The sequence below is a fragment of the Arvicola amphibius genome, chromosome 13, assembly GCF_903992535.2.
Source record: "Arvicola amphibius chromosome 13, mArvAmp1.2, whole genome shotgun sequence".
In the NCBI taxonomy this organism is placed as follows: domain Eukaryota; kingdom Metazoa; phylum Chordata; class Mammalia; order Rodentia; family Cricetidae; genus Arvicola; species Arvicola amphibius.
In genome coordinates, this window is record NC_052059.1 from 68,177,206 (window position 1) to 68,201,486 (window position 24,281).

The window sequence follows — 24,281 nt, forward strand, 5'->3', positions numbered from 1 at the left end:
AGCAAGCTTGCCTGCAGCGAGGGCTGGCCGCGCTCCGCCGGAAGGCGCCTTGTTCTCCCGGACGGCGGCTCGCGATTCGGCCGGGGAAGGAAGCTGGCAGCGGGACCGGCTCAGGTAAGCCCGCGGCACGCGCGTATTCGCGAGCCGGCAGTGGGTGGGGTCACGCGGGCGGGCGCACTTGGGAGCGCTCGGGCGCGGGGATGCTCCTTTGTGAGAGGCCGGCGCCCGGGACGCGCCGGGACGCGCCGGGACGGGCCGCAAGGGAGCTGCTGGGGCCGTCGTGGAGTTTGCTGCTTGTCATCGCCCTGCTGGGCAAGGCGGAAAAAGTCCCCTGCTCGGTTTGGTTACTCCATACTTGGGACTCAGAAGTGTGAGGCTAGGGTTTTATTTTGTTTGGCTGTTTTTGTTTTCTCTCCCGTCTTTACTGTCTTTGAGCAAACGTGGGTAGAAAAGCATGGGGTGAGCGTGCGTAGATTTGTGATGTACCCGATTACTGTGGGGCTGTTGCAAAGTAGAGATGATGGGAAACCCGCTCAAGTTTTGTCTTCTTTGACAGGTCTGCAGGTTTTGACACATTATGTAAACTCTTCACTAAGAGAGGACCCCTCCCTCTGTCTCTTAGCGTATACAGTTGCTTGGTTTTGTTTTATTTACCTGTCTCCGGTGTCTTCCAAAACTGTGCCTGCCATTTGCTGCAGCTGTGCATACTCAGCAGCTCCTCTTTAAGGGGTAGTCGGTAAAGGCTTCCCAGAAGAGGTATGTAGTGGGCCAGTCTTTGCAGTGAGTGAGCAAAGTGACTGTTAAACACTACGCAGTTTTCTTTTAAAGTATAGACATAAACACAAGTGACAAACTGCTCTGTCAGTGTCCGCTGTATCCTGTCATCTCATCTCTCTTCTGGGTTTGTTAACGCAAGAGACTCTCTTACTGGGTTATCCTAGTGTCGGCGGAGGTCACATCGAATTTTGGAAAGTGAACTTGTGATTTGGATGCCCCCCCCGCCCTCCCCCCCCCCCCCCCCGCCCGTAGATCAGGCTGACCTCGAACTCACAAGGATCCTATTGCCTCTGCCTTCCCACTGCTAGGATTAAAGGTGTGCCTCCCTCGCTCCCTCTCCCTCCCCCCCTCCCCCCCCCCCCTCTCTCTCATATTTATTTATTTATTCATTTATTTATTTATTGGTTTTTCGAGAGCGTGTTCTGGAACTAGCTCTTGTAGACCAGGCTGGCCTCGAACTCAAAGAGATCCGTCTACCTGTGCCTCCCTAGTGCTGGAATTAAAGGCGTGTCACCACCACCCAGCATTTTTTAAAAATAATTTTTATGGTTGACTATGTAATTGACGACTCTTATAATTTATTATTTTTATTTTTAAAAATTTATTTATTATGTATATAGTGTTCTGAGCACCAGATCCTATTATAGATGGGTGTATATTATCATGTGGTTGCTGGGAATTGAACTCTGGACCTCTGGAACAGCAGTCAGTTCTCTTAAGCTCTGATCTTTCCAGCCCTATTTTTATTTTATATGCATTGCTTTTTGCTTGTTTTGATTTGTTTTTTCTGTGTTTTGTTTTCTTCTGTGTTTGCCATCATATATATCTGTGTGAGGGTGTTGGATCCTCTGGAACTAGAGTCACAGACAGTTGTGAGCTGCCATGTGGGTGCTGGGAATGGAATCCAGTTCCACTAGAAAAGCAGTCAGTGTTCTTAACCACTGAACCATCTCTCCAAATCCTGATATTGTCTTCTTAATTACAGAATATCTTCTGCCTAGAAATTGCTTCTTGTTGTCACCAAAAACAGGTTTCACAAGAGTGGGCAACCTTTTTTTGTTAATTTTTTTCCTTGGGTGACATATCTTTTAGTAATGCTGGCCACTCTCGGGGGAACTCTTGAGATAAGAGATATAGCAACAACCCCTGTTTGGTTTATTTTATTTTCCAGTAGCTTTGTGTCAGGTAGATATTATTTATGTTGTTTGTTCTTATTACATATACACCTGTATGCCAGAAGAGGGCATCAGATCTCATTACAGATGGTTGTGAGCCACCATGTGGTTGCTGGGAATTGAACTCAGGACCTCTGGAAGATTAGTCAGTGCTTTTAACCTTTGAGCCATCTCTTTAACCCATTTTTGTTTTTCAAGACAGGGTTTCTCTGTGTGTAGCCCTGACTGTTCTGGAACTCACTCTATAGACCAGCCTGGCCTTGAACTCAGAGATCCGCCTGCCTCTGCCTCCTGAGTGCTTGGATAAAGGCGTGGGCCACCACCACCCGGCCTATTTTGATTTTTGAGATAGTCTTGTGTAGCCCAGGTTGCCATTCAATTCACTGTTTGTGGAGAATGACTTTAAAGTCTTGATCCTTCTGCCTCTACCTCCCAAACTTCTTATATTATACAAATTCACTACTACCAAAATCTTGAAAGTGGGAAACATTACTTAAACAATTTTATAGTTATTCCAGTCTTTAAAAAATAATAAAAATTTTGATAAGAAATGCAGTATAATTCTACTTAAGACCAAGTGAGAGTAGTATGAAAAAGACTTACCAGACAAGGCAAAGATGCCAGTCAAGAGAAGTGTGTGTGTGTGTGTGTGTGTGTGTGTGTGTTTATATGTGTGTACAGGAGGCCTGTGGTGGGGGGCAAGCTGGGTTGTATGCATAGGTTCTTGAATAGTTCAAATCTCTGTGTTTGATCTGTCACGTGCATGTGGTCTTTAGATTTTTTTCAATTCTCAAACTGGCCACATCCTTTTTTTTAAAACTATTTATTTTATTTTATAGGCTTATGTCTGTGTGAGAGTTCTGGGTCGCTTGGAACCGGAATTATAGACAGTTGTGAATTACCACGTGGGTGCTGGGAGTTGAATCCAGGCCTTCTGGAAGAGCAGCCAGTGCTCTTAACCTCTGAGCCATCTCTCCAGTCCCCATCAAACTGGCCACATCGTTTTAGATGTGGATGGAGAATATATCTGCTGAGCTGATTTTGTATTACCAGGAAACATGAATCTAGTATCCTAGAACAACCTTTTTTGCAGGACTAGATGATAGGGCATTTTACCCATCCGGGTATAATTTTGTGGACATTTTATATGAGACAACAGATTCTGTAAGAGGATGCGAAGGGTATCCTTTGAAGGAAACTTTTACATATGTCACCTCTGAAAAGACAATTTCTTTTCTAACTGGTTGGTGGTGGCACACGCCTTAATCCTCCTCCCTTCAGGAGGCAGAGACAGTTGGATCTCTGTGTGTTCCAGGCCAGCCTGATCTACAGAGTGAGTTCCAGGACAGCCAAGGCTACAGAGAGAAACCTTGTCTTCCTCCCCCCCCCCCCCCCCCCCCCCACACACACACAAAGGAAAAAAAAAGAAAGAAAAGAGAATTTTATTTGTTTTTTCGAGACTGGGTTTCTCTGGCTTTGGAGCCTGTCCTGGAACTAACTCTTGTTGACCAGGCTGGCCTCGAACTCACAGAGATCTGCCTTCCTCTGCCTCCCGAGTGCTGGGATTAAAGGCGTGTGCCACCACCATCTGGCAGAAAAGAGAATTTCTGTAAGCAGTACTGTGACGGAAGATTACTAAAATAGTAAGACTTAATACTTTTATTCATGGAAGAGCTACAACATTCATATGAATGTTAAATGGTTTTGTGAAATTATTTATCCACAGCCCTGAAATCTATTTTCTGAGCTCATATTCAGTCTAATACTTGGGAGTAAAACTAAAGACAAACTTTCCCTGAAACCTGTAGGTCACCAGTAGAAGTCACTCTGCTTCTCTGCTTGCCTTTTAGATCTTGCCTCTGAGATCTCAGGTCTTCGAATGACTTCCCCCAGCACTTCTGTGGCCATTCTGGCACTTACTGTCTCTTTCTTTGGCTTTTGATTCATCGGTAGGTGCTCGTGTTTCCTGTGTCACACACGATGCTTTATCTCTCCCCTAGAGTGACTTTTGTAGCATTGATAGTTTTCTTATTAGGATTGATTCTGTGATTTGCTGGATGTTCAGTACCTACATGACAGCTGTATTTTTTTTAAGATTTATTTATTGTGTATCTGCATTCTGTCTGCATATCTGCCTGCAGGCCAGAAGAGGGCACCATATCTCATTATGGTTGATCGTAAACCACCAAGTGGTTGCTGGGAATTTAACTCAGGACCTCTGGAAGAGCAGTCAGTGCTCTTGACCTCTGAGCCATCTCTCCTGCACCCAGCCAGCTGTATTTTTATGTTACAGCTGCAGCTATTTTCTAGTGTCTGTTTACTACATTCCAGACATTGTCCTCACAGTTTTGTTTTATGTGTGTTTATGAAGTCAAATTTCGCTCCCTTGTTTTTGGTTTTTCAAGACAGGGTTTCTCTGTAGCTTTGGAGCCTGTCCTGGAACTTGCTCTTGTAGACCAGGCTGGCCTCGAACTCACAAAGATCCGCCTGCCTCTGCCTCCCAAGTGCTGGGATTAAAGGTGTGCGCCACCACTGCCTGGCTCAAATTTCGCCCTTTTTGTGTTTTGTTGCTGTACTTCATATTATATTTTTTGTTGTAAGAAGTGAAGGACACAACTTGGTAGCACACTTGCCAAGCATATACAAAGCTATGGGTTAAATTCCCAGTATAGTTAAACTATTCTGTAGGTAATTTTTCTTTCTCTCTTTTAATTTTCTTTCTTTGATAATTTCAGTCAGGAATGCCAAGTTTATATCATTTCCATCCTCCTTTCCCCTCCAGTTCCTCTCATGCCCCCTGATTCCTCACATTATTGACCTCTTTAATTGTGTGTGTGTGTGTGTGTGTGTGTGTGTGTGTGTGTGTGTACGTATGCATGTGTGTGTGCACCTGCACATATAAAACCTGCTGAATCCATCTAGTGTTGCTTGCATATATCTGGACTTAGGACCGACCTTCTGGGGTGGCTTAACTATGGGGGGCTCATTTTTAGACAGGACTGATTCTTCCTCTTTCATTAATTGCCTATACCTATAACTCTTCTTTAAGGAGTAGTAGGATCTTGACTTTGGTAGCGGTTGCTTTGTTTTTTGTTGTTTTTTGTTTTGAGGCAAGTCTCACATAGTTAGGCTGCCCTTGAACTCTGCTATATGCCTGAGCCTGGCTTTGAACTTCTAATCCATCTTCCTAAATGTTCCCAAATGCTGACAAAACAGGTCTGTGCCACCATACCCAGCCCCAGCATTTTCATTTTCATTTCTTTTCTTTTTTTGGGGGGGGGGGCGGATTTGTTTTTTTGTTTGTTTGTTTTGTTTGTTTTTTGGGTTTTTGAGGCAGGGTTTTTCTGTGTAGCCCTGGCTGTCCTGGAACTCACTCTATAGACCAGGCTGGCCTTGAACTCACAAAGATCCACCTGCCTCTGTCTCCTGAGTGTTGGGATTAAAGGAATGCACCACCATCCGACTTCTTACTTTTTTCTTATTGTCCATTACTTTCTGTCCTTCAGTGGGGTCTTGTTTCCTGGATTGTTTAGTGCCACATGAAACAAAATGTTCAACTTAAATTGTCTTATATTTTGCTTTTGGATTATAGCAAGGGTCTTTTTAAAAACTGAAACATTTAAATTCTGTTCACTAACTGTATATTACACAGTTATCAAAGGTCCAGTAGAAGGGGCTGTGGATGTAACACTTGCCTAGTATATACAGGCCCCAAGTCCTGTCTATAATACCACCAAAAAAAAAAAAAATCAGAAAAGTCAGTAGACATAGATAACAATAAACCTTGCATGGATAATCGCATCATATTCATCTTCAGCGGGAATAGATCCAAGAGTATATTCTGAGCACTAAACAGTTTAGGGAGCTTAGACAGAATTCTGCCTTCTTCAAATTCTAATTATTATATGGTCTCACTAATTTATTTGAAAAGAGTGCCAAAAATAATTATTTATTAGTATGCATAATTATTAAGTTCTTTTTATTGTTGAAAGAATAAAATATCCCAGATTTTATTTCTTCTGCATATCTCCAGAGAAATTTGTAGTGTATAACCTCACTTTATTTTGAAATGATAGTCCAGTAGCATTCTACCGAAATTACTTGGCAGAAATTTCTAGGATTGTACCCTCCCCATATATCAGCACCTAAAATGTGATTGTGATAAACTTTTCCTAATTCCCCAACAGTCTAGTAAAATAATTCCATAATGACCTTTTTTCCCCATAATGACCTTTTGTTCTGAGACTCTATAGCTTCTTTTTTAAAACTTTAATTTTTTAGTGTTTTTATTTTTATCATTATTCATTTTGTTTTGAGACAGTCTCTCTCTGCATAGTGCTGGCTGTCCTTTAACTCACGATGTAGACCAGGCTGGCCTTGAACTCACAAAAAATCTACCTGCTTCTTTCTCCAGAATGTTGGGATTTAAGGCAATTGCCACCAGAAGAGAGTACTACAATCACAGGCCTTTCCAGAAGGTCTGGCTTGTTAGGGGGATGCTAGATCTGAACTGTGGACCTTTTGATTTGCTGCAAGTCTTTTTAGCTACTGAGCTGTCTCCAGTACACAAAACCCAACATTTTTAACCCCCCTTTTAGAGACAGGATCTTGCTCTAATCCAGGTTGGCCTGGAACCACTAACTACCCTAGACTGGCTTAGATATTTTTTTTAATGGTTTTTTCATTGTAATGTGTGTGCCTTAAGTCTGTGTGCACCACTTTCATTCAGGTGCCTGTGAAGACCAGACCTGGGCATCAGATCCCCTGGAACTGGAGTTACAGGTAGTTGTGAGCTGCCCAGTGTGGGTGCTTGAAATCAAATCCAGGTCCTCTACAAGAACAGCAAGTGGCCGGGCGGTGGTGGCGCACGCCTTTAATCCCAGCACTCGGGAGGCAGAGGCAGGCGGATCTCTGTGAGTTCGAGACCAGCCTGGTCTACAAGAGCTAGTTCCAGGACAGGCTCCAAAAGCCACAGAGAAACCCTGTCTCGAAAAACCAAAAAAAAAAAAAAAAAAAGAACAGCAAATGTTCTTAACTACTGAACCATCTCTCCTGCCCTGCCTGGGACTTTTTAGCAGTCTTCCTGTCTCAACTCCTGACTGTGGGGATTATGCACTTGAACCACCATGCTGAGTTTACGACCTATGGTATTAGATCAATAACTTTCCAAGAAAGGTTATATAGTAAGTAAATACCTTTCTGGTGTGCTTAGGGACTGAATTCGGGATCTTCTCTAGCATTGAACGTTTCCCTCAGCCACAGTAATTGAATTAGAAATAAAAAGATTATGTAGCTGGAAATGGTGCCTCATACCTTTCACACCAGCACTCGGGAGGCAGAGACAGGCGGATCTGTCAGTTCGAGGCCAGCCTGGTCTACAGAGGGAGTTCCAGGACAGGCTCCAGAGCTACACAGAGAAACACTGTCTCCAAATATGAGTATGAATATTGTCTGCATGTATGTATGTACACCGTGTGTATGCCTGGTACACAAGGAGGCTAAAGAAGAGTCTTGGATCCCCTGGAGCTGGAGTTACAGATGGTTGTGAGCTTCCCTGTGGGTACTGGAAACCAAAATCAGGAGGGCCTTTGCAAGAGCAGCAAGTGCTCTTAACCACTCCAGCCCCATGCAACTGAATTCTTAAATTCATTTGAGAAGGCAGCCAAGCTCCTGAACACTTGTGAATCCTGCAGGATCCTTGGAATTGTCCCTTATGGTCATTATAGAAACCTTAGGGATTTTCTGCCTTTTTTTTTTTTTTTTTTATTCTACTGCATATTTTGAGAGTGAGCTAAAGACATCTTTGGGGATGGGACATAAGTATTTGTAAGTATATTGTTCCATTAGTGATGGAATTTCTTTTTAGTTGGTTTTTTGAAAATTTAGTGATTTTTTTTTTTCCTTTCCTGGCTCGAGGAGTTTTTGTTTTTTGTTGTTTTTAAAACAAGGCATTTAAATATACCCCCAGTCGAGAAATTAGTGATTTTTGTAGGTTAATTGCCCATTTAGAGTTCAGATAACAGAATTTGTGTGTGTGCATGAGTGTGTGTGTGTGTGTGTGTGTGTGTGTGTGTGTGTGTGTGTGTTGCTGTATAGGGATGGGACCCAAGGCCTTGGACACGCTAGGCCAGAGCTAGCCCAGTGAACTGTATTGTCTGTTTTTCAGTTTTCTTTTCTTTTCTTGGGTTTTTGTTTTTGTTTTGTGGGAGAGGGGAGGTTTGGAGACTCAGTTTCTACATAGCCCTGGCTTTTCAGGAACTTACTATATAGACCATGCTCTCCTGGAACTCACACAGATCCTCTTGCTTCTGCCTCCTTGGTGCTGGGATGTAAGGCCTACACCACCATGAATGGCATTGCTGGTGGTTTTTGCTTTTGTTTTTGGTAAGGCCTAACATGAAAACAGAATTTCTTCCTTGTTTCTCTTCTATACTAACCCTTTTTTCTGAAAAGATGTATTTTAACTTTTATGTGTGTGTTTGTGTGGAGATTTACGTAGAGCATGGTGCCTAAAGAGCCAGAGTTGTTAGATCCTTTGGAGATGAAGTTTTATTTAGATGGTTCTGAGCCACCTCTGGGATGCTGGGAACCAACCTCTGCCAGGGCAGGGCAGGGGAAAAAAAGATACAGAAAAGAAAGAAAAGAAAGAAAGAAAGAAAGGAAAGAAAAAAGGAAAAGAGAAGAGAGAAAGGAAAGAGAGAAAGAAAGGAAGAGAGAAGGAAGAGGGGAAGGGCGAGAGGAAGGAAAGAAGGAGAGAAGTAAAGAAAGAAAGAGAGAAAGGAAGAAAAGGGAAAGAAGGAGAGGAAGAAAGAAAGAAGGGATAAAGAGGAAGGAGAGATAGGCAAGAAAGACCCGTTTCTATCTGTGACTCCATAATTACTTACACTTCATGCAATCTATTGTCTTCCCTCCCTCCCTTTCCACCTTCCCTCCTTTCCCTCTCTTCCTTCCGTCCTTCCCTACCTTCCTTCCTTCCTTTCCCTTTCTTCCCTTCCTTCCATTTTTTTTTTTTTTGAGACAAGGGTTTTTCTGTGTCTGAAGCTCTTTCTTAGACCAGACTGACCTCAAACTCACAGAGTTCTGCCTGCCTCTGCTTTCCTAGTACTGGGATTAAAGGTATTTGCCACTATCACCCTGCTAGGGAACTTTTTAAAATGAGGCATTTAAATATCTGTACAGGTTTTGATCATTTCCTTATTTCTCTCATGAAAGTTGGCAGAGACTTAAGTCTGCAGGAGCTGGGCCTCAGCTAGCAAGGGAATTACGAATTACACAAGAACGTCCTGTGTGATAGATGGCTGAGATACTCCTGCGGACGTGGGGGTGATAGATGCTGAGATACCCCTGCGGACGGACATGGAGGTGAGTTGGATTCCTCAGCATCGCCCTGGATACTAACGCGCTCCCTCTGCATGTTAATGCCAGGTCCCTTGGCCCTGCGGCTCCAGCTAGGAAACTCATTTGTGTATTTTGGTTTCCCATCTTCCTGCTTAGCAGACATTAGATGATGGACCTTTAGTGGCACTGTTATAAAACGTTGGCCAAGGAATAAATTCCTCTTCATTTGCCTACTCTGTGTCAAACGTTACGTATTATCTTTTACTCTTTAGGATTGCCTTGAATGCATAGACCATTAGCTTTATAGCATGTAGTTGATTAAGGAAACATGTACATTTTCACTCAGAACAATGTATGAAGAGTGGCTTACTTAGAATAGGGAAAGCTAAGCCGGGCGGTGGTGGCGCACGCCTTTAATCCCAGCACTCGGGAGGCAGAGGCAGGCAGAGCTCTGTGAGTTCAAGGCCAGCTGGTTTACAAGAGCTAATTCCAAGGACAGGCTCCAAAGCTACACAGAGAAACTCTGTCTGGCCCGGGGTGTTGGGGGGAAGGATCACTGGGTTCCTGTTCATCACTTACCAGCTCTGTGCTTGAAGAAGTTTTGCTGGGCAGTAGTGGTGCATGCCTTTAATCCCAGAACTTGGGAGGCAGAGGCAGGCGGATCTCTGTGAGTTCGAGGCCAGTCTGGTCTACAGAGTGAGTTCCAGAACAGGCTCCAAAGCTACAGAGAAACTCTGTCTCGAAAAAAAAAAAAAAACAACCTATTTTTAAGTCCTATGGGTGTATATACTGTTAACACTTGCTTTTGCCACCACCTTAAATTATCACCACTGGATAATTTAAGTCATCATTCTCCCATCCAAGTACTAACCAGGCCTGACTCTGCTTAGCTTCCGAGATCAGAAGAGATCAGGAGCGTACAGGGTGGTATGGCCATAGACGAGGAGTCATCATTCTAAACATAAAAGGGATCACCAAAATTTCACTTCTGCCCATAGTGATACATGCTGTAGAAAAGTCTTTTGTGTGTATGTATGCCCCCCCCTTGTTTTTAATTTGATGTGTACAGGTTTGCCTGCATGTATATTTGCACTGTTTGCTTGTTCAGTACCTGTGAAGGTCAGAAAAGAGTGTTGCATCTCCTGGGACTAGAGTTACAGATGGTGCGGGCTGTCATGTGTGTGCTGAGAATCAAACGTAGTGTCTCTAGAAGAGTCTCTAGTCTTACAGCTTCTTTTGCTCTGTGTAAGGCAGTGCCTGCAACTGGTCCTGAGAAGTAAAGGTGATTTTGGTTTATGATGCCTTTTCTGAATGTTCCTGAAGGGAAGCCTTTCCCGTCTCTTTCATTGTGTGTTTAGTAAGGGAAGACGTTGAAAGAGATGAGAGCTTCACTCATACACACCTTTGGCTGGAGGTTTAATATGCTCTTCAGCAAAAGTACATCGAATGCCCATTACCACCAAGACAGGTTATGAATAGTCTTTGCTTACATTCTAACAAGGAAGGAAAGACATAAAAAACTATATAATTGGTTATCCAGTCTCCACTTAAAAGGAAAAAGTATTATTAAGAGAGACTTTATTAATTATTAGCTTGTTTTTGTTTTTGAGATAGGGTTTTCCTCTATAAACCCGATTTGCCTGGAACTCTGCTTGTGGCTTAGGCTGGCCTTTGACTCAAATGATCCTCCTGCCTGCCTCCTGAGTGTTAGGATAATAGCCATGAACTACCTACCATGCCTGGCTAAGAGAATTTATAGTAGGAGTATGTACCTTAGGACACAGTAGATACAGTATGGTAGTTACATTGCCTAGATTTGAATCTGGTACTACTTTTTTACTGGCTGTAGGATATTGGACAAATTAATGATCTCTTATGCCTCATTTTTCCAAGATAAGTATTTCAGCTTGTTAAGAAAATTAAGGTTGGGTATAGTTTAATAGTAGAGCAGTTCCTAGGTTATTAATTCCACCTTAATACCATGTGACATTGGATGGGAGCAGAGAGAAAGGAAAAGGAAAGGATTACTTAGACAAGAGAAGAATCAGTTACAAGTACAGTAGTAAGCAGAACCAATAGAGCAAAAGTAGGTGATGCATTTGAGGGACTTTAAAAGATGGGATTTTAAATGTTGGATGTAGGAGGTAAAGAAAAGGACGTCGTGTCTCTTGCTGTGGCTGGATAGGAGGTCCTAGAAGGTGGTCATGTGTAGTGGTGGGAGGCTGGGGAGGCACCACAAAGAATGTTGAGTAAGCTGTTAGCTGGAGCAGTGCGTTCAGAGATAGAAATGAAAGCGGTGAGGGCATGTGGATCATTCAGTGAAGAAACGAAAAAGTAACAGTTGAGGCTGTATGTTCGAGTTAGACATCCTTGAGAAGAAAGGACGGCGTGAAGAGAAGGGAGCTGGGGGCCTGAGTGAAACTCAGAGCAGAGAGAAGAGAGAAGTGGCTGCAGAGGCAGCGGGAAAACCAACATGGGGCCTTGAAGCCAGGAGGAAAATGTATAAGGAGAGGGAGGTTTTCTGCAATCACATGTGTGCCTGGTACCTTCAGGGGCCAGAAGAAGGCATTGGATCCCCTGGAACTAAAATGGGTAGTTGTGAGCTACCATAAAGATGCTGGGAACTGAACCCGAGCCCTCTGCTGGAGCAGCAAGTGTTCGTAACTCCTGAGCCCTCTCTCTGTCCCCCAATGGTATTTTTCCTTTGATACGACTGACTGGTCTCCATTCTTCAAATCTTTACTTTCCTTGCTTGCTCCCTTCATCTCTAGTTCCTTTCTGTTTTTTTAAGTTGTCATAGCTCATTCTGTTTCTTAAATTATAATGTCCCCCCATTTTTTTTGTTTTTCGAGACAGGGTTTCACTGCTTAGCCCTGGCTGTTTAGGAACTCACTTTGAAGACCAGGGTGGCCTATAACTCAGAGATCTGCCTGCCTGTGCCACCACCACCCAGCCCAACATCATCCTCTTTTATTAGCTCTTGCCTTCTATTCAAACTGCATTTAGCCTCCAGCTAACTTATTTTGTTTAGTCTGCATAATATTAAATTAGTTATCTATACTTGAAAGCAGAGATTTTACATACAACTCTACATTTCTAACTTGAGAAATCAAAATTTCTCTTTCCATGTTGGATATATATTTCTTATAGTAGCTACTTTGTTTAAAAGGGACCTAGGGAGGCCAAATATGGTAAACTTTTTAAATCCCTGATCCACTGTTTTAATTCCCAAGGCAGAGGCAGGTGGGTTTCTGTGAGTTCAGGCCAGTCAGGGCTACGTAGTGAAATCCTGGTTTCTCCAGTTTCTCACAGACACCAGCATCTTCTAGTCTCTCAATGATATCAGAGCAATTTTTCTTAAACCTGGTCTATTGCTCACATTTCTTAGCTAGTATCCACTTTTAAATCTACCATCTAGTTATGAGGACTCTCTAAATCTATCAACAAACTGCATTTTTTACGGCCAGTTTATTGAATGTCACAATTTAATATGCTATAAACAACTCATTCAGTATAGCTAAGTTCCATATTCTACAGATTTTTATCTCACATGTTTCTGGGCCCTGTTCCTTCCTCCCGTCATATCTGAATCACATTGCTATAGTTCAGACCTTAATTATCTTGTTAGGTAGGATGCAGAAGGGGAATTTATTGGAAGATTATTAAGTGGCTCACAAAATTAAGGTTTAAAAGATGGTCTGAAAGCAAGAGAGGTATGTCCACATACAGTGCAGAACAGTGTGGCTCTGCAGATAGAACTTCCCACCCAAAGTCTCATGCGTAAGTATCTCATAGTATATGCCTTTGATTACTGGATGCTAGACTCAAGGCACTCTCCTGACTGACCCTACATCTTCTGCTCTTCCATCCCTCACAGCAAGTTAGGTAAAGAAGGTTTTTGTTTCTGTAGATTGCTATCTACCTGTAAGACAATGGCTCTCTGATGCCTGACCCTTGCCTGCCCTTCAGCTTTCTCTCTGTTCAGTTTCCTGTGATGTATGTGTTGGTAGGATTGAACCACAGAATTCTGTGTCACATACTCTTTTCATTTGCATGCTTTTGTTTTTGCCTTCCTTCTTGCTGTCTCTGCTGCTTGGTTGTCCTTTTCGTGTGGTCCACCTTAACCTATCTCCTATAATTTAAGAAACTACTTCCTGTTATCTTTTCCTCCTAAATTAATTTTACCTTCTTCTTTTGTCTCTGTAGTGAGCCCTGCTGGTTATGGTACCACCTTGTGTTACCATCTTGTAACTGTTTATACTGCCCACTAGTTATTATCATAGTGTATACTGTTGACCTTTTCCCACATATACACACATCTAATAGGAGTGGTGATTATCTCTCTCACACATTCCTTCTCCCATATCCTTCCCTCTATCTTGTTTTTTGTTGTTTTTGTTTAAACTGGCCTTGAGTGCCTAATACTCCTGCCCCCCCTCAAGGGCTAGAACTACAGGCATGCGCCATCATGACTGGTGGGTAATGGGTTATTTATTTTTGGACTCCTAATATTATCAAGTTACTTAGTAGTATACTGTCTACTCAGTAAATTTTTATTTATTTATTTATTTATTTATATAATATCCTGCCTGTAGGCCAGAAGAGGGCACCAGATCTCATTATAGGTGGTTGTGAGCCACCATGTGGTTGCCAGGAATTGAACTCAGGACCTCTGGAAGAGCAGTCATCTTTCCAGCCCCTCAGTAAATGTTTAGATAACTGGGCATGGTAATGCTGAAATCATGGCTGTAATTCCAGCACTGGGGAGGCTGAGGCAGGAGAATCACCATGAATTTGTGGCAAGCTTGGGCTACATAGTTAGTTCCAAGGCAATCTAGATTATGTACTGTGAGACCTTGTCTCAGACAAGAATTGAGGTAGTGAATGAAGAAATGTAGATCTTAGAACCTAAGATTTGGACACAAGGGTTGTATACAATTTGAATGCAGCAGTATTGACTAGACCCATAAGAGAAAACATAGCAATAGTAACGACTTTTTGACTAGCATGTGTTTGCGTCGAATAACAGTGGGAACTAGTACAAAAAGGGCAAGGTGTGCTGTTAAATCTACCTTATATCTTAGCCTCCCGAGTGCTAGAATTGCAGACATGCCCCACACAGTTACAAGACTAACAAGATGTCTTTGAAAGTTCTTAAGCATGAAGTTTGTTTGGTCAAATTGTGTATTAGAAAATTAGGCCAGGTAGTGTTGGGGCATGCCTTTAATATCAGCACACAGGAAGTAGAGATAGGTGGATCTTTGAGTTGGAGGCCAGCCTGGTCTAAAGAACGAGTTCCATCCAGGACAGCTCCAAAAAGCTACATACAGAGTCTCGAAAAACAAAACAAAACAACAATAAAAGAAAAGATAATTAAGGTAGCAGGATGGGATCAGGAGGGAGAAAGATCGTTTATGAGACTTGCGAGAAAGCAGCAGAGTTACAAGTCCTGACTTTGCTACTTAGTTTCTTAGTTGGATTCTTCAGCAGCTCGGTTTTCTCATCTGATTCAAAGTGGTCGAGTTACAACCATAGCGCAGTGCAGGTTATAACGTCTGTTCTAATACATTGCCGGAGTGTCAGTAGGACATGGCAGTTAATTGGATGCTAAATGTGGAGGTTCAGAGCCAGCCTAAATAAGAAGCCTTAATACTACTACAGTCTAACTGGGTGTTCCTGGCCTGTCTAGTGGTAGGCAACACTGGGGTCTTTAAAAGTAGGAGGTCTAAGTTCAAGTTGATCTTTCTCCTAGACTGCTCGGGACACTGGGGCTGGACAGTGCCGTGAGAGCGAAGTCAAACTCACTGTTTGGAAAGAGCCTGGGGGTAGGACTGGGTGTGTATTTTGGAGGGCACCGGGTTACAGAATTGTTAGAAGCACCTGAGCTAACTTTGTGGAAGCAGAAGTGTCAAGCCTGCAAGCCAGTTTTCTGGGTTATAGCACAGAGTGTTTTATCTTGGAAGAGGTGAGCGAAAGGCTGCGTGTCCAGCAACTGTACTGCCTCCTGGTATCGCCTGGGCACCTTGTGGTGGGGAGTGGGAGGGAGTGACAGGGCTGCCGGAAGGCAGGGGTTCCAGAGAGAGGCGGAGCTGGCCTAGTGCAGAACACCTTCCCAGAGCTCTTCTCGGGTGTACGAGCGGTGTGAGTGCTAAGAATCAACCCTTAGGAACGCTCTCTTTGCACCTTCGTTTTCAAGCAAGCTGCAGGCTTGGTCTCGGCCCTAGAAACCGGATAGGCCTCGCTGTGCGCTCTCAACCTAACCTGCGGGGGAAGGGAGCTGCTTCTAGTCCCGCCCTTGCGTCTCTGCGCCTTTGTTTGAGTGGCAGTGCGATTTGGCCAATGGAAGTGTGGGGCGGGCAAGCGCTTCAAGTTAGGTTGCGCAGAAGGAGGGGAACTGGTGCTGGAGAGACAGCGAGAAGCGAACCGGCCCCACGGCCACCGCAGGTAAAGCCACCTTTGCCTCCCATCGGGGTGAGGTGCAGGCCCTTTTCTCCTTCGGGGCTTGCTAGATCTCGCAACCTGCAGCCTGCGTCCTAACGTTGCTTCTTCCCCAGGCATCACACCCCCACCCCCACCCCCCCGCATCTTCCCATCTTGACCATCCCCACCTCGGAGGGTGCCCCCATAGCTCCTTCGCTTAAGTGCATGTACTTCAACTCCATTTGGGGGATCTAGTTGGCCTGAAGTCTCCCGCCCGTGCCTGTGCCTGCCTCTGCCGTATGGGCCTTACTGGCACCAACCCCGGCAGTAAGAGCAGGTAATGTACCCGACCCCCCTTCCCACCCCCACTTTCAGTAGCGTTTACCTCCATCAATTCTACTTCCTTCCCTTTCCCCGTATGAGTAACATTAATTTCTACAATTTCCCTCTTGGCCTCTGAAAAATACATGCTTTTAGGTTTCATGGTTGGCTATTTAGCTTTCCCAGTTTTTAACGAGGTCCTCCCTGTTACCAGCCATATTTGCCCCCAAATGTCTACACCCTTAATTTGGGTGTGCTTTTTCCTACAGCGATTAGAAAACAGAAACAGAGTTGCCACTCATTTGAATGGTGAAGACAGAGAAAATGACCTAGGCTCTCGACTTATTTGAGGAAGCCTGAGTGGCTCCAAGTTATTAGCTTCATTTCTTGTGTTCTGTGTCCTCCCATCCCCATCATTCTTTGGCCCTAACTTGTGATTTTATTCACTGTGGGTGTCTATTTCTCATTTATCTTTAAGGTTTGAGATTCTCCTAGTCTCCCAAATGTTTCTATGACATAGTTTTTTAGTGTTCCCTTCTATAAATTATTGGGTTATTTTTTGTTTCATTTTGTCTTTTTAAATGTTATATTCATTTTATTTTCAAGGTACTTCTTGTTTAAATTAAACTTCCCCTATTCATCCTGTGTTTTAATATCTGTCTCTAACTCAATCTCCTGAAAATGATGCAATTTCCATTAAGGTTTATGCTTTGAAGTAAAAAAAAAGTTTATTTTCTGAATCTTTGGGCGTAGAGGTTAGGTAGGCATGAGCAGGCTTTCTAAGATTGTTACTACAGAAAAGAGTCAGTATTGCTCAGTATGGCATTTGTTCATTGAGAAATCTACAAATGGAGAATCTGTGCCTGTCGTTCAGTTTATATAATTATCTGTTAGGTGATGAAATGGTGTCTCCTGCAGTGTTTCTGTCACATTGTAAACAATAAACTATGATAAATGCCCTTTGGGGGTGATGTGAGAACTCTTACCTCAGCTCAGAGATACTAGTGACTTTTTCATCTCTTTTCTTCCTGCTGACGTCAGTTCCCTTGCCCATTGTCTTTTACAGATCCTTACTGGTCAAGATTTTGTCCACTTGTACTGACAATAATAGGAAGTATAAGTGCAAATACAGAATCGTGATGCTAGGTGCACATTTAAAAACTACACTTCCCACCCCACCCCATGATAGCCTCTTCTCAGTGTGCGCCTTCCTTCCACACCCTGTGTGCAGTCACCATTTTGTTGAAAGACATGAAGATTTTGGGGTAGAGGAGTAGAATAGAATTAAAATACAGTGTGACAAGACAGAGGAGCGATAGAAATGGGCAAGGTTACGGCAAAACACAGGATCAGGGAGTCGGGGCGCCGGGCTCCAGAACTGTGGCGAGGCCTAGAGCACCCGTGTGGGGACTTCTGGGTAGAAGGGAGTTCTGAGAAGACAACAGACAGCACTGTCCTAGTGACCTTGAATTTCAACTGAACTTTTTTTCTTCTCCACTTTCAACCCCCAGGATTTGTATCATGAATCTATATATTAATTTTGATTATGGAAAGTGATTAAGTGCAACCACTAAATCCTGGCTTTCCTTTAGGGTACATGCATGTGCTTCTCTTTAGGGCAGTGGTAAGTGAAGACCGCATTTTCCTTCTTAGTAACACAAAATCTGATATCACTTTATTATCTAGATAGTTGTTTTACCTCAAAACCTGTAGAACATCCATTTTTTGTTTTACTAGGGTTCGACCTGTAGAAAGAGAATTCATACAGTGTGTCAGATGGTAAACTAAGCTATATATTGGTGCAGGCAGGATGATCCACATGTAAAGGAGTAGAGCAAGGAAGAAAGTTAGAGGTCTAGGGAGGCTTGAACTTGTGAAAACCCAGGATGTTTAAAGTGGGAGTCAGAGAATCTGGAGCTAGGCTTAACCCTCACAGGGGGCAACTGACTACAGGTCAGCAGCTGAGACGTAGTAATAACTTTATTGTGGGGTTGAGTCAGTGGCCAGGGTTTGAGGCAGGGTTATTTTTGAGACATTCTCGCTATGTAACCTTGGCTGGCCTGATACTCCCTCTGCGATCAGTCTGTCCTCAAACTTATAGCAGTCCTTCTGCCTTAGCCTCTCAAATTCTGGGGTTGCAGGGTAAGCCACCATACCTGGGGAGACTTTCGTCTAGACTGACAAGTAGAAAGCAGAAATAGCAATGGCTACAATCTTAGCACTCAGGACGCTGAAGCAGGTGGATTGTTCCAGGTTTGTGGACAGCCTGGGCTACGTAGACCTTATTTTAAACAAAAAAAAGGAAGATTGGGCATGGTGGTGCCCTTCTGGTTCATACCTTTAAACCCTGCACTGATAGGCAGAGTCAGGCAGATCTTTGAATTTGAGGACCCCTCAGAACTACACAGAGAAGCCCTGTCTACAAAGAAACAAAAAGTAACTATTTCAAGGAAACCCTCACCTGGTCTAAGTGTGCCCGACTGAGTCTTGTTTTGTCTTAACCCTCATACTTAAGCCCACACTAAAACATCTGTATTTGGCCAAAAAGAGATTTGGGAAACAAGGACTAAGATAATATACTGATTTAAAGCTTAATAATTGAGTCACATGCAGTGAAATATTTGAGGGGAAAAAGTTCAGTTACTGTTTCTTATTAAAAAGTACCATCTTTATTCCAGTCTGGTAGTGCAGACCTCTAAACACAGCTCCTTTGAAGGCTGATGTGGAAGAGAGTCAAAGCCTGCTTAGTCTACTGAATAATTTCAAGGCCAGACTATGCAACTTAGTGAGACACTGTCTAAGCAGAAGGTCAAGTGAGGGTTGCAGAGCTGGCTCCGTGGGTGAGAGCTCTTCCAGAGCACCTAGGTTTGTTTCCCAACTCCCACATGGAAGGAAGCTCACTTCTAGTAACTTCTAGCTCCAGAAAATCTGATGTCCTCTTCTGTCTTTGCAGGCAACTCAGGCAGGCATACAGCACAACGGCATACATGTAAACAAAACATACAAAAAATTTAAAGATAAATATTTTTGAGACAGGTCTCTCTATATAGCCTTGGATGTCATGGAATTTGCTGTGTAGATCAAGCTGGCCTGGAAACCACAAATATCCTCCTGCCTCTGCTTCCTCAGTACTGAGATTAAAAGTATGCCACTATGCTAGGCCCAAAATAAAAATTTAAATTTAAAAAATAAAAAGGTGAAATTAACTCTGTGGTGATGTTCTTAGTTGGCATCCTCAAAGCCCTGAGTTCAGTTACCAGTACTGCAAAATAAAAAAAATTTCTGAACAAAGTGACACATGCTTATAATCCTGGCCTTTGCAGACCGGTACAAAGGATTGCCAAATCCAGAGCCAGTTTAGGCAGCATAGAAGATCATTGCCAGAGTTTTACCCCTGACTAGATGCAGTGGGAGTAGAATAAATAAACAAGTTATTGTGAAGTGTATACTCCTGTAGATTATTGTCAGTTAATCTTGTAGTAGTGTTTATGCTGGGTCTACAGGCACGAGCCACTGTACTGTCCCTTGCTGTTGCTTTGTATGGCAGTTAGCTACAGATGCTTAGTGTAACTTCTGACCACGAGTAGAAAAAAGATCATAGATGGCAAAATGGGGCATAATCAGGAAAAAAAAGTTGTTGAGACTTAAAGAAATATATAAAATTATTGAGTAAGTTTTTCATTAAATCAAGATAAATGTGCTGATTACCATTTTGAGTAATTTGTGGGCAAATATTACAAGTTGGAATGAGATGCTGGAATAGTTTGGTCAAAAATAGGAATTGATACATATCTTGAGACTTGAAAAGATACAGTTATTGAAGCTGGGAAAAAATACTGATCTACTAAAAGAAATAAGCAGAAACAGGCTTAATGATTTTTTTGCTTTTCCCCCACCCCTGATTAATGTTTGGTTTTTTTTTTATTATTATTATTTGTTAGTTTTTGTTTCTTTGGCTTATGGACACAGGGCCTCACTGTGTAACTCTGGCTAGATGTCCTGGAACTCATAGAGACCCTTCTGCCTCTGCCTTCCAGGTTCTGCGATAAAACTGTGTGTCACCACACCCAAAAGCTGAATATTCTTGATAGAAACTTCAAGGTGTAGAGATATAAGAGCCTAAGGGGGGGATATTTCTTCTTAATTTTTAGTTTTGATACAAAAATGTGGGTATTCTTTTTATCATGTGTTTATCTACAAAGTCCCTCATATCGTCCTATTATTTTAACAGAATTGGAACCTTAGATGGTACCTTAGGACTTTCTGTTGAAATCACCAACTGTGTTCATTTTGTTTATGTTTATATTCTATCACAGGAGCTCCATCTTCTTCCTCTGAAGATTTTGCTGTCTTGCTCCATGAAGGTCAGGACAATCTGACATGCACTTGTTTCTTGTATCTTCACTTGAAGAATAGTTTTCGTCCATTGTGTACATTGTTTTCTTCATAGGGAAGGGGAGGGGAGAACTAGTTCCCCCCCTCCCCTTCCCTCCGTAGACTTCTACAGATACCCCTCATTACTTACCAAGATGGCAGACCCCATCATGGATCTGTTTGATGACCCAAATTTATTTGGCCTGGACTCCCTGACTGATGACAGCTTTAATCAGGTCACTCAAGACCCCATTGAAGAAGCACTTGGACTGCCAAGCTCTCTGGACTCCTTGGATCAGATGAACCAAGATGGCGGAGGTGGTGATGTGGGAAATTCATCAGCAAGTGACCTGGTTCCCCAACCAGAGGAAACAGCTCCTCCTGAACTTCCCAAAGAATCCACAGCTCCAGCTCCAGAATCCTTAACCTTGCATGATTATACCACTCAGCCCACCAGCCAGGAGCAGCCAGCCCAACCTGTCTTGCAGACGTCAACGCCAACATCAGGACTTTTGCAGGTCTCCAAGAGCCAAGAGATCCTGAGCCAAGGGAATCCTTTCATGGGTGTCTCTGCCACAGCTGTCTCTCCCAGTAATACTGGAGGGCAACCATCTCAGTCAGCCCCTAAGATTGTTATCCTTAAAGCCCCACCAAACTCCTCAGTCACGGGTGCCCATGTGGCACAAATTCAGGCCCAAGGTATCACCAGTACGGCTCAGCCCTTAGTGGCTGGCACAGCCAATGGTGGAAAAGTCACCTTTACCAAAGTGCTAACTGGTACACCCCTTCGACCAGGTGTCTCCATTGTCTCTGGTAATACAGTGCTGGCCACCAAGGTCCCTGGGAGCCAGGCTGCTGTTCAGCGCATTGTCCAGCCAAGCCGACCAGTAAAGCAGCTAGTCCTCCAGCCAGTTAAGGGTTCAGCTCCTGCTGGAAACCCTGGGGCTGCAGGGCCCCCACTGAAGCCTGCAGTCACACTGACTTCTACACCTACCCAGGTGACTTGAGTGAAAGGGGGAGATGAATTGTGGTTTCATAGAGGACTTAGGAACAGTGAGGGTGGAGGGAGAGAACACAGGTCCATAACAACCGTTTACAGGAAAGTCTGTTCAGATCTGTCTTGCAGACTGTGGGCTTTTTTGGAACAAAGTCACTCTAATTGGGGCTGGTCCCAAACTCATGGCAGTCTTTCTGTCTTGGTCTTCAAGTGTGGGGATTACAGTCACTAACCACCATGCATGACTGTTTTTTTCTTTGGGGGAGGTTCTTTCGAGACAAGGTTTCTCTGTAGCCCTGTCTGTCTTGGAACTTACTCTGTAGACCAGGCTGGCCTCAAACTCAGTGATCTGCTTGCTTCTGCCTCTCAAGTGCTGGGATTAAAGGTGTGTGATACCACCGTCCGACTGTCTTTGCTTTTCACCAATGAGCTTTGACAGCCACTTCTTAACAGTTTTGGTGGTAGTGATTAATGTTCTTGAGCCTCTCAGCTCTTACCACCTGGTGCTGAATACAGTGGACAGACTCTGCAGGGAGATGCGGACATTAAACAAAAGTTCACAGTAAATGTATGCTATAAGTTGTCATTTAATATAGAGGATGTTCTGGGAACATATATTTGCAAGACTTGTTAAGTGCTCTACTTTTTATCTATCTATCTATTTATTGAGACAGATTCTTGCTGTATAGCCCAGGCTGGCCTGGAATTCTATATAGCCAAGGAAGGCTGGCCTCAAACTTGAGATCGACTTTCCTCCACCTTCTTACTGCTGGACTTAGAGGTGTGTGCCATCACACCAATTGTGGGGGTTTTTTGTTTTTGAGAGGGTCTCATTGTCTAGTAGTCTAAGCTGTCCTCAAACTTGACATCCTCCATCTCAGTGTCCTGATGCTCAGATTGCACATGAGCCACTGTACCTTTCTCTCCCGTCGTTGCTAACACTGCTGTTCTCTTACTGCTTTCTGTCATGCAAAGGTAGAGCTCTCAATAAAGGCCTAGAAATTTGGGGAGCAACTGTAGGCACTAAACCTGATGGAAGTGATGTGGAGGCATGTTTCATTTTAAACATTAGATGACTGCCTTAGAAGAGAGCTATTAAAAGTTGTGTGTGTGTGTGTGTGTGTGTGTGTGTGTGTGTGTGTGTCTGTGTGTGTCTGTATGTCTGTGATAGGCTTGATATCCACTGGGCAGAGGTGTTACAGAAGAGATGCCCTAGAGACATTTGGAGGGTAAACAAAAATGGATTCTCTCCTAATACTCACCTTTATAAATCTCAGATGAAGAAAGCTGGTGTAAATATTTCTGTGTATAATATTCTTTAACGTCCCTCTTCTGTGATCTCCTTTTCCATGTAGGGTGAATCGAAACGCATCACCTTGGTCCTCCAGCAGCCACAGACTGGAGGTCCCCAAGGACATCGACATGTTGTGTTAGGGAGTCTACCAGGCAAGATAGTGTTACAGGGCAACCAGCTGGCAGCCTTGACTCAAGCCAAGAATGCCCAGGGGCAGCCTGCCAAAGTCGTAACTATTCAGCTGCAGGTACAGCAGCCACAGCAGAAAATCCAGATTGTACCCCAGCCTCCTTCTTCACAGCCTCAACCACAGCCGCCACCCACAGCCCAGCCTCTGACACTTTCCTCTGTGCAGCAGGCTCAGATAATGGGACCAGGACAAAGCCCAGGACAGAGACTTTCAGTGCCACTCAAAATGGTGCTGCAGCCACAGGTGAGTGACTTGAAAAGAGAGGAAACCTCCCCTTAGTCTCTTGTCCCTGCCTCCTTCAGTAGCCCTATCGCTACCTGAAGAGTTCTAACTTATGCTCTAGAACTGAGGTGCAAATTGTTATTTCATCCATGAAGATCTTGTTTTGATTCAGTCATACAAAGATTAGGAATTATTGTTGAGTTTGAGGTGATGATTTCTGTAATAGTTGCCTTTAAACCTTGGTCTTTTATTATAGTATTATGGGTAGGGGGACATTGGACCTGGACTGTACTGCATAGCAAGACTGTTTCCACACACACCCCAAAAAGAGCCAGGCACGGTGGTAGGCAGAGGCAGGTGCATGTCTGAGTCTGAGGTCAGTCTGGTCTACATAGTGAATTCCAGGACTGCCAGACCCTGTCTCGAAGAAATGAATAAAAATTTAAGAAAAGAATCGTTTGAAATTATGATGCATTTGATGGCACAAATGTGAAAACCTGAGTTTGGATCCCAAACAGCCATGTGAAAAATGGAACATACCAGTATCCCTGTGATCCCAGCATTAAAAGTGGAGACCGGAGGGTCCCTCGGAACCAGATAGTGAGTCCCCAGTTCAGTGAGAGAACCTATCTTAAGTGTGGTGACTCACACCTTTAATCCAAGCAGCTAGGCAAAGGTAGGTGGATCTCTGAGAGTTCAAGGCCATCTGGTCTAGTGTTGAACTCCAGACCAGCTAGGACTACGTGGTGAGAACTTATCTTTAAAACAAAACAAAACAACAACAACAAAGCAAAGTGGAAAGCAATTGAGGAAGACACAGAAAAGAAATTGTCCTTTGGTTCCTGATGTGCTGTGCACACTGCAAACATGTACATACACATAGAGCACACACAAAATCAGCATTTAAACACGGAAAGGAGATGGCTGTGTGGCTGTACAACCATGAGGACGTGAGTTCAAATGTCTAGCATCTACATTAAAAAGTGGTGTAACTCCAGTCCTGCTGGGGGACAAAAGAGGATCAGCTCCAGGTTTAGTGAGAAACTGTCTCATGGAAACTAGTCAGAGCAAGAGAGAACATCCATCATCTTCCTAGCTCACACCACATACACACTAGTCAATATTATCTGGATGAAATTGTGTTTCATTCAAAGGATAAAGAAATAGTTAATG

At 43.5% G+C, this 24,281-nt stretch overlaps 1 protein-coding gene across 4 annotated transcripts in view; it reads left to right on the forward strand.

The window, feature by feature from the left end:
* The window catches only part of Chd8 (chromodomain helicase DNA binding protein 8), a 66,960-nt gene continuing 42,679 nt past the window's right edge, over positions 1–24,281 (forward strand). For 2 of the 4 annotated variants that reach the window (XM_038309839.2, XM_038309842.2), the window contains exons 1-3: positions 1–114; positions 20,348–21,403; positions 22,758–23,129. In XM_038309839.2, coding sequence (XP_038165767.1) covers positions 20,561–21,403; positions 22,758–23,129 — 1,215 coding nt within the window. In that variant the 5' untranslated portion in view covers positions 1–114; positions 20,348–20,560. Of the gene's footprint in view, positions 115–9,164; positions 9,315–15,652; positions 15,735–20,347; positions 21,404–22,757; positions 23,130–24,281 lie in introns of those variants that run through there. The other 2 variants (XM_038309841.2, XM_038309840.2) reach the window with 2 other exon arrangements.